At 38.5% G+C, this 14,959-nt stretch overlaps 1 protein-coding gene across 1 annotated transcript in view; it reads right to left on the reverse strand.

Moving 5' to 3' along the window:
- Window positions 1-4,684: 4,684 nt before the first annotated feature.
- The window catches only part of LOC126416092 (xanthine dehydrogenase), a 251,217-nt gene continuing 240,942 nt past the window's right edge, over window positions 4,685-14,959 (reverse strand). Inside the window, exons 23-28 of the mRNA XM_050083585.1 lie at window positions 10,396-10,524; window positions 6,822-6,949; window positions 6,602-6,716; window positions 5,704-5,958; window positions 5,245-5,412; window positions 4,685-5,003 (exon numbers count right to left, since the gene is read on the reverse strand). Coding sequence (XP_049939542.1) covers window positions 4,953-5,003; window positions 5,245-5,412; window positions 5,704-5,958; window positions 6,602-6,716; window positions 6,822-6,949; window positions 10,396-10,524 — 846 coding nt within the window. The 3' untranslated portion in view covers window positions 4,685-4,952. The remainder of the gene's footprint in view (window positions 5,004-5,244; window positions 5,413-5,703; window positions 5,959-6,601; window positions 6,717-6,821; window positions 6,950-10,395; window positions 10,525-14,959) is intronic.

A 14,959-nucleotide genomic window follows, 5' to 3' on the forward strand; every position in this document is an offset into this window, starting at 1 on the left:
CTCCCATTGAGCATGTTTGGGACTGGATGAAGCGTCGTCTCACGCGGTCTGCACATCCAGCACGAACGCTGGTCCAACTGAGGCGCCAGGTGGAAATGGCATGGCAAGCCGTTCCACAGGACTACATCCAGCATCTCTACGATCGTCTCCATGGGAGAATAGCAGCCTGCATTGCTGCGAAAGGTGGATATACACTGTACTAGTGCCGACATTGTGCATGCTCTGTTGCCTGTGTCTATGTGCCTGTGGTTCTGTCAGTGTGATCATGTGATGTATCTGACCCCAGGAATGTGTCAATAAAGTTTCCCCTTCCTGGGACAATGAATTCACGGTGTTCTTATTTCAATTTCCAGGAGTGTATATTTCATGACTGGTTTGTGCACAAGTTATATTGAACTGACTGATAGGATATTTAATTAGTGTTCACAGCTGTTCATAGTATAACTGTCATGCAACCCACCAGATAATTGACTACGTTTGGTGGCGGCTGCTACTACTGTGTATGGCTGCACCCTGGTTGTTGGGGTAATGTGTTGTGATGTAATGCCACGCTACAGACAGATGGCTCTTGGTGAATGCTGCCAACCATTGATTAGGTAATTACTTGTGGTGGCAGCAGTCAGATGTACCTGCAGTCACCTGCTCTTCTGGATAGAGGTCAATGTTAACTTGAAAATATATATTGTACTTTATAAATGATCTTATGAAAGATATCTTGGCCTCATCAAGATAGTTATTCATAATGAAATCTTCTCAATATGTCATAGTAAAGGCTTGTTTATACTTGTTTTTTGTCTGGAAACCTCATGTTTATTACTGTTACCAAGCCCAATTTTTCATATTTGGTGTTATTTCAATTTTAACTCATTGTTTTTGTTAATGAAGTGCACTGCTATCTATTACATAGGACTGTCTTAATTTCGAGGGTATATGTTACACAGCTGTTAATACTGTACCACAGTTAGTGTATATGTCCATATATCCATATCTCCTTCTCATAGTTTTGCTTATTTTTGTCATCGCTACCTGTACTGTTTCCTCACTAATATGATCGCCTTTTGGATGGCTGTCACTGTATGATTCTCTTGTGTGTTTTTTTCATATTGCTTTCATCTGAGCTTAGAACTTCATTTCTGTACTTGAAGTTTTTTCATACTTTATTTTGCAGTTTCCAAAAACATGGTCACCACTTGTGAAGATTTCTGTCTTCTTAAAGATGCTTTTACTTTATACCAATCAGAACATCCACTTCTTAAAACTTTCTTCCTGTAGAGCCACATTTACTATGAAGGAGAATAGGCTACGTATTCTGGACGGAATCTGGTGTACTGGATAGACTACAGCTCAGATTCAGTTTACAACACAGGTTATAACTAAGTCATTTCACAAGAACATCTCGTACGACAAATTTCTATTGTCAGATTCTTCTCTTTTCTTCATGCTCCATTCTAAGCTCTATATTGACAAAATCCATGGAATTTCACTAGGGACGAGCTCCAAGGTACAACACATGGCTTTGCAGACCCTGAACAACTGCTTGTGATGATTGAAACTCATCAAAAAAGGAGAACCTCATATGTAAAATTCCAACCGCAGCGAACCTTAATTGTCTCCTAACTTCAACGAACAATAAATAATGCTGCTTAAACTTAACTGAATGCCAATTATGAATGATTACTCAGTTGTACTAACTGTTTAGGGTACAGGTGTTTCACAAAACCTCTGAAATATTAATCATCATTTCACAAAACCTCTGAAATATTAATCATCATATCTGTACCTTTATAATACACACCTTGTCATTGTCCTGATTGCCTTTGCCCTGCAGTCTCAAGTTTTGTAGTTCTTCCATTGCAGGAGGTATTGAATAGAATTGGCGAGAAGAGGAGTTTGTGGCACAACTTGACTAGAAGAAGGGATCGGTCGGTAGGACATGTTCTGAGGCATCAAGAGATCACCAATTTAGTATTGGAGGGCAGTGTGGAGGGTAAAAATCGTAGAGGAAGAACAAGAGATGAATGCACCAAGCAGATTCAGAAATATGTAGGTTGTAGTAGGTACTGGGAGACGAAGAAGCTTGCACAGGATAGAGTAGCATGGAGAGCTGCATCAAACCAGTCTCAGGACTGAAGACCACAACAACAACAACCATTGCAGGCATTGGGGTATGGTATGCAATGAAGTCCTCAAAAGGCAGCACACCTCCTGAAAACGACTGAACAAGGATGTGGAAGCTATGGCGTACAACTGCTCTGCTTGCAACTGACATCAGGCTGCTTCAGCCCAGGCTTTTTCCTCCTGACCCACCCCCACCACCCCAGGGAACACATTCATTTGGACTTAGGCTCATTTCTCAGCTCTGCATGGCTTATCCAAGATGCCCACTATCCATATGTGGTAAGTGTGGTGTCCACCACAACTGACGCCACAATTAATTCTATTGTCCAGATTCTCACCATCAAAGGACTTCCCCAAATGACCATGTGCGACAGTGTGCCCTAATTCACAGTGATGGCTTTTGACCAGTTCTGCACCTCAAATGACATCAAAAATGAATAAAGAATAATTTTATACTTGCGTACACCTAATTTTAGTTTCACTGGGGAGATCTCTTTCCTTGCAGAAGTTGTAATGAATGTGCAAATTGCTGACTTGTTTCTTATGCCTCTTAGGGAGTCTCAAATTCCCTATTTTGTTTTACTTGTTCTTGATAGTTATAAGAAAGTTTGAAACATTATAAAATGATTGTACAGAACCCAAATAACATTAACTTGTCTTCTATGTATTATTCATAAGAACTTTATATGATCAATTTGCTTGTCATGAACTATTTCAATTTAACATTGCAGGTAAGTAAGCAACATAGGCTATTACAAGCCTAGCAAGCATTTACAAATGGAATCACAAATAAGATATTGTCTTTAATAAAACCTCACATATTTACTCATAGATGTAGACTGACATTACATTATGATTATGAAATAGACCTACCAACTGACTAATATTGTGACTGTGCTAGTTGAAGATGACTGATTTACTAGGTCACCTGTTAACTAAGTGATGCAGACTGACTGCTGTTTTGTGCACAACACCTATTTATATATGCACTTATTACAGAAATTACAAAATATTAAAACATAAAGCTATTACATTTAGAATATTAACATAAGACAGAAAAACTGAAGGACACAATAGGCAGTTAAGTAAATTTGTTTAACCAAAAGCTGTATTTTTTAAGCTGGTACAAATGGTAGGTATTGTTTTACGAGAGGGAAGTTTTAATGTATGTTGGGATTTTGAAACCCGCCAAGGATGTGCCAGAATGTTATAATTTCTTATTAGCATACTTTGTTACCGAACATTCTACTTTTAAAAAAGATATACACATTTTTGAATCATAAAATTTGGGGATACAAAACTGAAAAGGTAGATTTTTGACAGGATTGCATTTTAAAACTGGAACATTATAGAGAATGAAAATTTTGAATACAAATAGCTTTTGAAATATATGGTTTTCAGAAAAATAGGAGACTGAGGGGTTTGAAATAAGCTATGTCAATTGAAAAGTAAACAGTTTTTAGCAGGATTGAATTTTGATGTACACATGGCTTATAGCTATTGTAAATTCTGAATATTTCTTCAAATGAAACGTTTGTATGTAAATAAGGCTGTTTATGCCAATATCAGCATTAGTCTGAAAATTATACTGTGAATAACAGAGTTTATTCAAATACTGCATGAATAAGAATTTAGCAATTTGAAATATTTATGATATATGCCTTATGTTTATGATATGGAGATTTTCCACCTTGCTATGTCTCAGAGGATAAGATATGGATCAAAAAGAAAAGTCAGTATAAGTAATTCTTTTAGTACAGATAGAATCTGGAACAGTACATGCTGAAAAAAATTACTGCAAGGCAACTGATGACTATTGTTATCCACTCCCCAAATACACAAAGAAAAGAAACTGATGAGTGTATGCATTGTGTATTGTGTATTGAACTGGGGACCTAGAAATGATGGTTGGCTTCATCCCATTGTAGCCATTAGTGGTTCACAACCCCACAACAAGCCACAGCAGTCCACCCACCCCACCACCGCTTCACGCCGAACCCTGTGGTTCAGCCCCCATTGGACCCCCCAGGAATGTCTCATATCAGATGAGTGTAACCCCAAATGTTTGCATGGTAGAGTAATTATGGTGTACCTGTACATGGAGCAGAGTTTGCACAGCAATCACTGACACAGTGTAACTGAGGCAGAATAAAGGGAACCAGCCCACATGCACTGAGGCAGATGGAAAACTGCCTTAAAACAATCCACAGGCCAGCTGGCATACCAAATTTCGACACTAATCTGCCGGGTGGATTCATGCCAGGGACCAGCACGTCTTCCCGCTTGGGAAGCAGCGTGTTAGACTGCACAGCTAGCTGGATGGGCTGTGTAAGCATACATGCACATGGTTTATTTTGCTCATGATTCCTGAGGTTGGCTTGATTCAGTTGCCAAGTCTTGTCACTTGCAAGGTATCCTCTACATTTCTAGCAATGCAGTTACGGTTATTCCCTGCCATCATCTTTTAATACCAGTACTGTTTGCAACAAAGACTTCAGCTAAATCCACAGTTTTCAAGTTGATGCTATTTAATTAGGAATCCATTTGAAAACAAGCAACAAATCAATTATGAAGAATAGATTTTTATTTCAATTCAAAATTGTGCAAAATACATCACAGTCTCCATCAGCATTCATACAGACATTCCAAACACTAATTACTTAAAAATATTCCATGAGCATTCATTAAAAATAATAAATATGGAAGCTATTTGATGACATTTGTCAATTTTCTTAAAACGGATATCACAGGTTATTTAAGAACATTTGTGTGTTCTTTAATATCTATTCTTTTTTCAGTATCCAGTCTCATGCAGATCTGGAACATCATTATGATTACAACACCACATTCCATGGAGTGTATGTTCCTTTGTCAGGTTCCTGGAACTATAAAATAAGTTACATTAGCTAATAAGCACACAACTTTGCTCATTTGAGTTACAAAATTGTTTTCTGCATGGAATTTCACAATTTAAATTCAAAGTAATAAGAAACAAAGGTGCATAATTCTGCTCAAAACTGCTTTTGTTCATAAGAACTAAAGCTGTGAAACATAATTTACTGAGATTTGTAAATTAACAAAATAAACTTTGAGTGATACCTTTAAAGGCATTAATATAATACAAACCTTGTTCACTATTTTATCACCACAAGCCATGCGAATGCGTGCAGCTGTGGCTGGCGCATCTAACTGGAACCATTTATCCAGTCCATTGTCAGCACGGGCAGCTTGGATTGCTGCTCTTATGGCGAAAAATACTGAAGAAGCCAAGAAGAGAGGAGGCTCTCCTACTGCCTGAAATGTGCAAACAAAATACTGAATTACTCAATTGTCTAACAGTCTTATTTATGAGTCAGTTTTATATAATGTACCCAAAATCTAAAATACTGCGGATGCATTGGACACAATCCCAGCTGTGCCCTTTTTAAGAAATTACTCTGATGCATAAAATCATGTTTTGTTTTGTCTTTACTGTTTTTTTGAAATGTTACAGATTTCAAGTGTAAACTTTTATTGAAACCAGTAATTTTAATACTTCAGTAAAGGCTGCCACTTCAAAGCATATAAGAATGCTGAAATGTGTACCTTTGAGGAGTAAACAGCCCTTGGGTTTGGTGCATCCTTGAGTAATGACACATTGAAAACTGTTGGTATATCAGCAAAACCAGGTATCTTGTATGCTCCAGGTCCTCGAGAATACATTGTGCCTGTTGGAGACACTACCACTTCTTCTAGCACAAACAGACCATAACCTTGCACAAAACCTCCTTCAATTTGTCCAATGTCTATGGCTGGATTGAGACTGGATCCTAGATCCATCACAATATCTGTCCTGAGAACCTGCACAGGAAAAAGAGGAAACAGAATTTTGAATTTTTTGCTTAAGCACATGCAAATTTTGCCCTTTCTGTTTAACATACTGTTTACATTTCTCCTAATGCAGGGATATTAGAGAAATCTACATAGTAAATTCTGTTTTCTAATTGTATACTTTGGCTTTATTTCTATTATGAATAATGGCAAATATATTTTTTTCTTCTGCCTCAAATATTGCTGCATTTCATAGTGGTAGTTTAATTAGTTTACCCAGAATTTTAGAATTTAAAGATGTTTGGGTGACATCAGAGCAAATGCCAAAGTAGGTAATGTCTTACATTTAGGTAACTCAGCAGTTCATTGTTACCTTAGGCAGCTTTAAATAATGAACAATAAAAAGACGAGAGAGAGAGAGAGAAAGACACATGTAACAGTTAGCAACATTAAACAGTATATGAGACATTCATTCTTGTCTCTGTACCTATTCAACTACGCTACAATTTTATTCAGTTATGACAGTGGGCATTAACAAGACAGTACTTAAAAATAATGTCATTATTACCTCCTGTTCATATTAGTGTCAACTAATTTCTCTTACTCTATGCTGCAATCTTTCACTTTAATTTTTATTTCCTGTCTGAGAACGTATTACTTTGCTATATCTCACCTTGTGATCTCCTGTTAGACAATCAATTTCCACCTCTGAACAGGCAGCACCAAAGGAGAAGTAATTGAATGGGTTTCCAGTATTTTTGCTGAAGTCGTAGGTGATATCTGGAGTTCTTGCAAGAAAGAAGGAAAAAAGTATTAGTCAATGTTTTGTATTTATTTCACTGACTTTGATTATGAACATGCAGCCAAAGAATATTATCGGTATATCATCTTACTTGTAGAATCCAGTAGCAGAAAGGCTTACTCTTTCTTGATAAGCTTTTTGAATCCAATCTTCCCATGTTCCTTTAGGATTTTCATCTATTATTGGTTTCAAGCGATCCTTTATTTTCTGGCACGCGTCCTGCAGAGAAATAAATGAAAATTGTGTATCTTAATAATAATAACAAGAAGAAGAACAATAACAGTCTATCATATGATTAACTGATAGCAATTAAACTGACAAATAACAATAACAACAACTGTTTTTAACTGTAAATAATTTAACTGCCAAACAAAATGCACTTGGCTGTAAACTCTTCTGAATTATACTGTATTTACTTTCTCGGCCCCTATGTGTCCCAGAGGAGAAGAAAAAGTGTGCTGATGCTCAAAGTTTCTCCCACGAAACATTAGATGCTCTGCCTGAGACTCAAGAAAAAACATTATTCTATGGCACTTACAGCATTTAATGAATAATTAGGTCCTGTGAGTAGCTTAGGGTTTATTATTCTTTTGTACTACAAGCTAGTTTCAGCATAATTGCCATTTTATAGTACAACCTGCAATTGTATAATGATTGCAAGTTGTATTATAAAATGGCAATAATTCATAAGTACAGATTTTGTCAATCAGATGGTAATTTACACAGAATATGTACAAAGGTACACTTGCATCTAGTTGTTCTTGCACATGTACATACAGCATCTGTGTCTGGTCACTATTTTGTTGCTGTCTTACATTATGATCAACTGTCTATTTTCCAAAGGATTTGACAGTTGGTTCAAATTGGACAGCTTATTAAGTTCATTCAGGTTTACTTACAGCAAGTTGTTATAACAGGAACTAACTATTCATTAAAATGTCATGCTATGACCTATATTACACTTTAGTCCCTACAGTGCCAAAAGCACTCACAACACATGAACATCATTTTATGTAATGGATGCACAAAAGCATGGCTTTAATGCATTTATTTTGATGACATTCTGTTGTGAGCTAGTTAGGTAGCTTCCAGAGAAGACTTTTTGAGGAATCTGATGTCACTTAATGCCAGTGAAAAACTGGCATTTCATGTTAAGGACAGTCAGGTTAGGATCAATGTCCACCCCTGTTCTACGCAGCTTCATACATGGAAATGTCACCATTAAAATGATCCAAGTTACAGGTTTTGCAACCTGCACCACGCAAGTAAAGAGCAGCCCTTAGTGGCTTGCCATCACAGTTTTCTTTATCTTAAATATTTTGTGACTAATGCCCTTTTGGCATATTTGTAATTTTATAAACGACATATAAGTACTGCCAGTCTTTTACGATGATTCCGTACTTATACCCTATCAAACATTTTTAGTCATAATTCTGTGATCATGTTATAGAAATAGACCATTCTTTGATTTAAATTCTGAGGAAGACACTCCTAGCAGTGTTGAAACCAGGTTAAGTTGCTAAAAATAGTGACTGAGGGCTGTTTTTCTTTCAATTGTAACCATTGGAAACATTGCATAATAGTAAAGACAATATTAAGAGACACCATCTGACAAAACAGAATCTCTTGAAGGGATTCAGTGACAATGCTGTTGGTAATTTGTGGGAACACTGTTTGTCCTACGCTTCTTGTGTTGATGCCTGGTATTTTGTACTTGTTCTAAACATTCTTCTCCTTGATGGTACACCTACAACTGTATTCCAAAAGACCTCAAATAGCATGTTTAGGGAGGTTCACGGTGTATCAGTATCATTTTTCTTGCCTCCCATTCCTTTTGTGGATATTGCCCAGGAAGGTATGTATCCAAATTTCTCTAGTTTTTTCTCTTGTGTTCATTATGCAAAATATACAGTGTTGAAGGAAGCAAATTTTTTTCAATCGCATTGGGGTGTGAGCTCTCAGAGTTTTAAGAATAAAGCACTTCGTAAAGCACAACATTTTTGCTGTAGCATCCCACTTTGGATTTTGTTGAGTATTTCTGTGACTGGTTAAATGAAGGTTTTGTAAACAACCTCCTTCATGAGTGAATTAAATTTTCAAACATTTTGTCCAGTATTTCCCTATCTGGTGCCTGCCTTCCACACAGCTAGGTACGTATGGTAATTCTTAGATCACTCTTGATACATACTTATCGAATTTGAAAAACTCCAGTGATTAATCACCGAGCATGCAATTAAGCTATAGCAAATGAGCATCTACACACGACTTTGGGTAGAACTAAAATTTTAAGATATGATCTATCTGATTTCCACAACACTTCACAGCCACTCTGCTGCAATGATCACCTAACGCTCGAGCAGGCGCACCAATTTATAAAGTGCACCAGTCACAAATAACATTGCTTTATATGATTTCATTATTGTTTTACAGTTGCAAGCCAGTTCCTATTCCTTTATTATTGCTTCAGCTAACACAGTAATAAGTTGTGTCATCATACCTCCCACTGAGCAGCAACAATATAAAATAAACAGCATGCCAGGTGCAAAAAATTTATGATCCTTGCTAGAAAATGATACAGATTCTAAGCTAGCAGTATTGTCCCACAATGAGGCTATTATGTACACGATAATTAGTAGTCAAATAAATAGTTGGCAGGGATATGATGCAACTATGCCGTTTAATGATTCAAGTGGGTCATTACTGCAGGGTAACACTTGTGTGCAGCAACAGAGAGAAACAATGAAAGTTTTGTTCTATCGTTGTATAATTAAATAGTGATTTAGGTCATATAATGTTAGTGAAACTAAGATTAAACTGCATTTTTGTTCATGAATGTCTACCTTGGTAAGGTAAAGGCAGCTATTCTTTACACGTGTGCAAAGTGTTCCATGTGCCCTTGTGGTATGAAAAATGGTGTGCCTGCGCAGGGATTAACTAGTCTTTCCAGAAAGAAGTATATCATAGAGCAGTAGGTTAGATACAGTCTAGGTGATACTTCCAGAATAAATCTTTCACTAATAAGTGGAGTATGTACAGTTACGAAGTCTCCAAGCAGATTAAAACTGTGTGGTAGACTGGGGCTTGAACATGGACCCTTGCTTTTCAAAAGCAAAGTTCTTTATTATTGAACTATCTAGGCACAACTTGTCAACCTCTCCTCACAGCTTCAGTTCATCATGACCTCTATTCTGCTTTCCAAGCTTCACAGAAGCTCTCTACCATACAACCTGCACTCCTTGAAGGAAGGATATAACAGAAAAATGGCTTAGTATAGTCTAAGAGTTGTTTCTAGAATTAATTGCAATAGAGTGGGTACTGTTTTGACACTTTGGTAACATCATTGACCACAAAAAAACAAGATTTCAGGTTTCTGATTGGCACATAGGAATGTTTCCAGCTGTTACTGGTAAGAAAAGCACACACACATGTATTATTTTATGCTGGATTATTATTTACTTTTAAATAATTTGATGATGTGTAATTCAAACATTGCACTTTTTTCTCAGTTAATATACCTTGTGGTTCCTAAGTCATGGAATTCAAGCTGATTTGTAATAAACACATATTTCCATAGTACTTATTGTCAGCTATTGTATCCCTTCCTCAGTTTTATATCATAAAACTCCATGTTGCTGTTGTTTGCTAATAAAATGTATTAAACTTACCAACACTGCCATGCCGTTCAGGTCTGAGCTTGCACTGGCAGCTGTAGCTGAGGTATTTGGCACTTTGTCTGTTGATGTTTCAGAAATGTGAATATATTTATCAGGAATCCCAAGAACTCTGCTTGCCACCTGCAGCAGACAAATTGATCAGAACATCAGAAAAATGTAAACTTTTTGGAGAAAACTTTCAAAGATATTAACTGTTTTTACAAACTCATATGGTACATATCATAAAAGTGAACGTATGCAAGTTCCACATCTCCCTCTAAGCGACAGCATTGATTTCAACCAAACTTGGTACTTATATCACTTACTGTCTGGAAAGAACAGTTTAGGGTAAGAATCACCTCCTTCTCAAAGTGGTGTGTGTGGGGGTGGAAATGTACCAGAGCTCATGACGCACAAGTAGCTAGACTATATTTATCCAGTATTTGAGAATGAAACCACTTAGTTACTTGCAACAGACTTCACACATAATGTTAAACCTTTAAGAGACACTTTCTTGCTAACTGACATCCCCTCCACCAGCAAATTTGCTTGCACATGCACACGCATGAGCGGCGCGTTCACACACACACACACACACACACACACACACACACACACACACACACGCACACACACGCACACACACGCACACGCAAATGACCAGCACAATTTACAAGTCAGTTGTCCATTCCATTACGTACTTGGTGTTTAACTATGTGAGTACTGAAAATTTGTTTTGGTTAGATGCTTTGCTAATTTTGGTTTTTCTGTTGCAGATGCTGTGCATCTAGTGTCAGATCAAGTGTCTTATCACAAATTACATTCTTTGTGTTATGACTTTTCAGATGTGTTTGCCCCAGCGTTAGGTTGTGCAAACAATTTTATTGCACCCATCATCTTCAAACCTTATGCCTACCCTTGGCTTTTCCAGGCACAGCCAGTGCCAGAAGCTTTATACGACCAGGTTAAGACAGAGCTAGGTTGCTTAATGTCATTGGAATTGAGTAGCCCAATTTCCTCAAGTGAATGGGCCATGTCATTGGTGATCATATCATAAAGAAGCCATCCAGTCAGCTTTAGCTCTATGGTTAATGCACAGGCAGTCAAACACACTTACTCCCATCTTGTCTGGAGGAATTGCTCACAAAGTTGGCTGTGGATTAATTTTTTTAAAAGTTGTCTTGCCCAAAGCCTGCCTTTGGATGAGACATCAAAACAGTTGCTTGTGATTTATATGCCTTTCAGCCTCTATCAGTATCAATAGCTAATGTTTGGGGTTGCTAGTGTGCCTGCCATCTGTCAATGTATTTTAGAATAGGTTACAATGGTTGCCCCTCATTGTGTTAACTATCTTTATATCATCATGACAGGTGCTACCATGGAGGAACATCTATGTAACTTTGTCTCTTTGTTTATTGTTCTACAGGCTGAGCCTCAAATACAATCTCACCAAGTTTCACTTTTTTCAGTCTTTCATTGTTTATATGGATCATGAAATTTTCTGGCAGGGTGTGTGCACTGCGAAACAAGATGTCACTGCCATTACAGCTATGCCCTGTCCTCCTAATCTGAAAACTGCAGGCATTCCTTGGCAAGGGATGTACTATCACAAGTTTATACCCAGAGCAACTACCATCACACACCCCTTGCATCTGATGCTTCAGAAAAGTGCCCCTTTTGTTTGGTCTGTAGCGTGTGAGCATGCTTTTGTGCAACACATTCTGCACTGTGTCTTGTCACATTTCAACCCAGCAAGCATTTGTCCTGGCCACAGACATGTCCAAGTATGAAGTGGGGCCTGTACTGGCCCATTGCCATTCAGATGGCTCCAAAGAGCCTATTGCCTTTACTCTGAAAATACTCAACTCAGCTCAGTAACATTATTCTCAGATACTAAAAGAAGCTTTTGCTATTGTCTATGCCTTAAAAAAATTCATTTATTCATGTATGGTACAAATTTCATTTAATTACCAAACACAGGCCCCTAGTTTCCCCTTTTTAACCCATCTGTGTCCTTACAAGACAAAGCTGCTCATTGCCTTGAGTGTGGGACTCTATTCTTGACCCCATACAAATATGAGATCCAATTTTGTCCCATCTCACATCATGCAAATGTGTATGCTCTGTCCCAACTCCCCACAGACACTGAGCCCTTGTTCGGCCAGGAGGAAATACTTAGTTTTCAACAGGAAATGGAGGTGAGCCACACAGTGGATGGCTTCACCATCACCTGTTTCTGTACTGCCTCTGCTGTGGCAACTGATCCAGTGTGCGGGCAGGTCATATGCATGATACAACGTGGGTGGCCCTACCATCTGCCAGGCTGGGCATCAGACCTGCTTCAGAATTTTTATGTGTTGTGGAATCATATTTCCCTCTTGGATAGGGTTATTCTCCTGTCGACAGAATGGTGTACTCCCCACAATGTGGTTCCAGTGGTTCTGCAACTGGAGTTCTCTGTCCTCTGTTCACTGCATCAGGGTCAATTGGAGGGAGGGGGGGGGGGGGGGGGGGGACCTCTCACACAAAACTTTTGGTGTGTCACCATGTGTGTGCGCATCGATCGAGAGATGAAACACCTTATTGTGGTCTGCCACAAGCATTTGGATCAGCAGACAGTGGCACATATTGTTTTTGCCCTATGGTCTTCCCATAAATGGCCTTGGGGACAAGTTCACATTGATTTCGCTGATCCTTTCTTAGGTACTTTCTGATTATTGGCAACTGACGCATTTTCTCATTTTCCTTATGTTGTTCATTGTCTGTCTGTGACAGCAGATGTGCCTTTCAAGGCCATGTTGAAGATGTTCTCCATAGAAGGGTTGCCTTGCATCCTGATTTTGGACGATGGTCCTCAGTTCTGGGTGCAGTTTTCCAAGGACTTTCGTATATACAATGGCATTTTCCACATCATGGTGCCTCCCTTTCATCTGCAGTTGAACAGTAAGGCAGAAAACCTTGTCCAAACATTTAAGATGCACACATACATAGAAGATTTTGTGTTGTATAAAACTGTGTTTAATAAATTCCACTGCTTCCTCTATGGGGATGTTTGTCCATAAATTAGTGACATCTAGTAATCACATCTGAACATCTGCCACTTATTAGGAACATGAAACTTTTGTGACTCAAGTGCTATAGTGTAGCAATTTTCTGTAGAATAGTTTTCTTCAAATATTTAGTAGTTCTTCAGAATCTCATTTATTGTGTGTGTGTGTGTGTGTGTGTGTGTGTGTGTGTGTGTGTGTGTGTGTGTGTGTGTGTGACGTCTTAAGATGGAAATGTATATTTATGAATAACCTCAGGGTTCTTTCTTCTAGAACATACTGTAAGCATATTATTATTGTTTTAAAATATGTTATACTATGCCACATTACATTAACAAGTGCACATTATATCCTACTTGTAATGAAATGAAACTCAAAACAGGTAACTGCTACATCCAGCAAACAAATATGTGTTGTTATCTATTGATCCACCTGGAGATGTGGGTGTAGTAAGCCCTCAGAATGCACTGTGGGAGTAAATAAACCTAGCTCACACAGACAATTGTTTTAATTTATCTTTTATTACATATTCATGCATCAGAACGAGCAGATTTCACAGTCATTTCTAGCCAAAAACTGAAACTGTAAACATCAAATATGAAGGAAACACATTGAAGATCCCAGTCAAGTCTGTAATGTTTTTAAACAATGGAAAATCCAGGATGGAATGTAATAATACCAGAGAAGGAAAGTTGCTACCCACCATATAGCGGAGATGCTGAGTTGCGATAGGCACAATAAAAAGATTCACACACTCATAGCTTTTGGCCATTAAGGCCTTTGTCAGCAGTAGACACACACACACACACACACACACACACACACACACACACACACACACACACGTGCACACACACTCATGCAAACGCAACTTGCACACACGTCTGCAATCTCAGAGAGCTGAAACTACACTGGCAGTCTGTTGGCAAGCAGGGTGCACTCAGCCCTTGTGAGGCAAACTGAGGAGCTACTTGATTGAGAAGTAGCAGCTCTGGTCTTGGAAATTGACATACGGCCAGGAGAGCAGTGTGATGACCAGATGCCCCTCCATAGCTGCATCCAGTGACGCCTTTGGGATGAGGACAACACGGCGGCCAGTCCGTACCGCTGGGCCTTCACAGTCTGTTCAGAAGGAGTTAAGTTTTTTTTAGTACTCTAAAGGTAATTTGGAATTTTTTGTCTCCAGTACCAGTATCAGAACTGCACAAGAAGGAAATTGTTCTGTATCCTGCTACTAGTAAGTGTGAGAGTGGGACACTGTGTGTATGTGCTTGAATCGGCTGCCAACTGTATCAATGTGGGCCAGCCACTGGAGGCCATCTGTGGGAGGTGTGCACATGGCACGGTCTCTGCCAAGCCATCTGCTGGCGACTCATCCACATATATGTATGGGGCAGCGCTGACTGATGCTCTATGTTATTCTAGTTTGTATCTTGCACATCAGTTGTGCTTCATCTTGCGGAGTCCTGAGAGGCTAGTTCCATATTATTCAGAGCTTATGAATAAAATAATATTTGTGTGACATGGAT

This window comes from Schistocerca serialis, chromosome 8, assembly GCF_023864345.2.
Source record: "Schistocerca serialis cubense isolate TAMUIC-IGC-003099 chromosome 8, iqSchSeri2.2, whole genome shotgun sequence".
Taxonomy (NCBI): Eukaryota; Metazoa; Arthropoda; class Insecta; order Orthoptera; family Acrididae; genus Schistocerca; species Schistocerca serialis.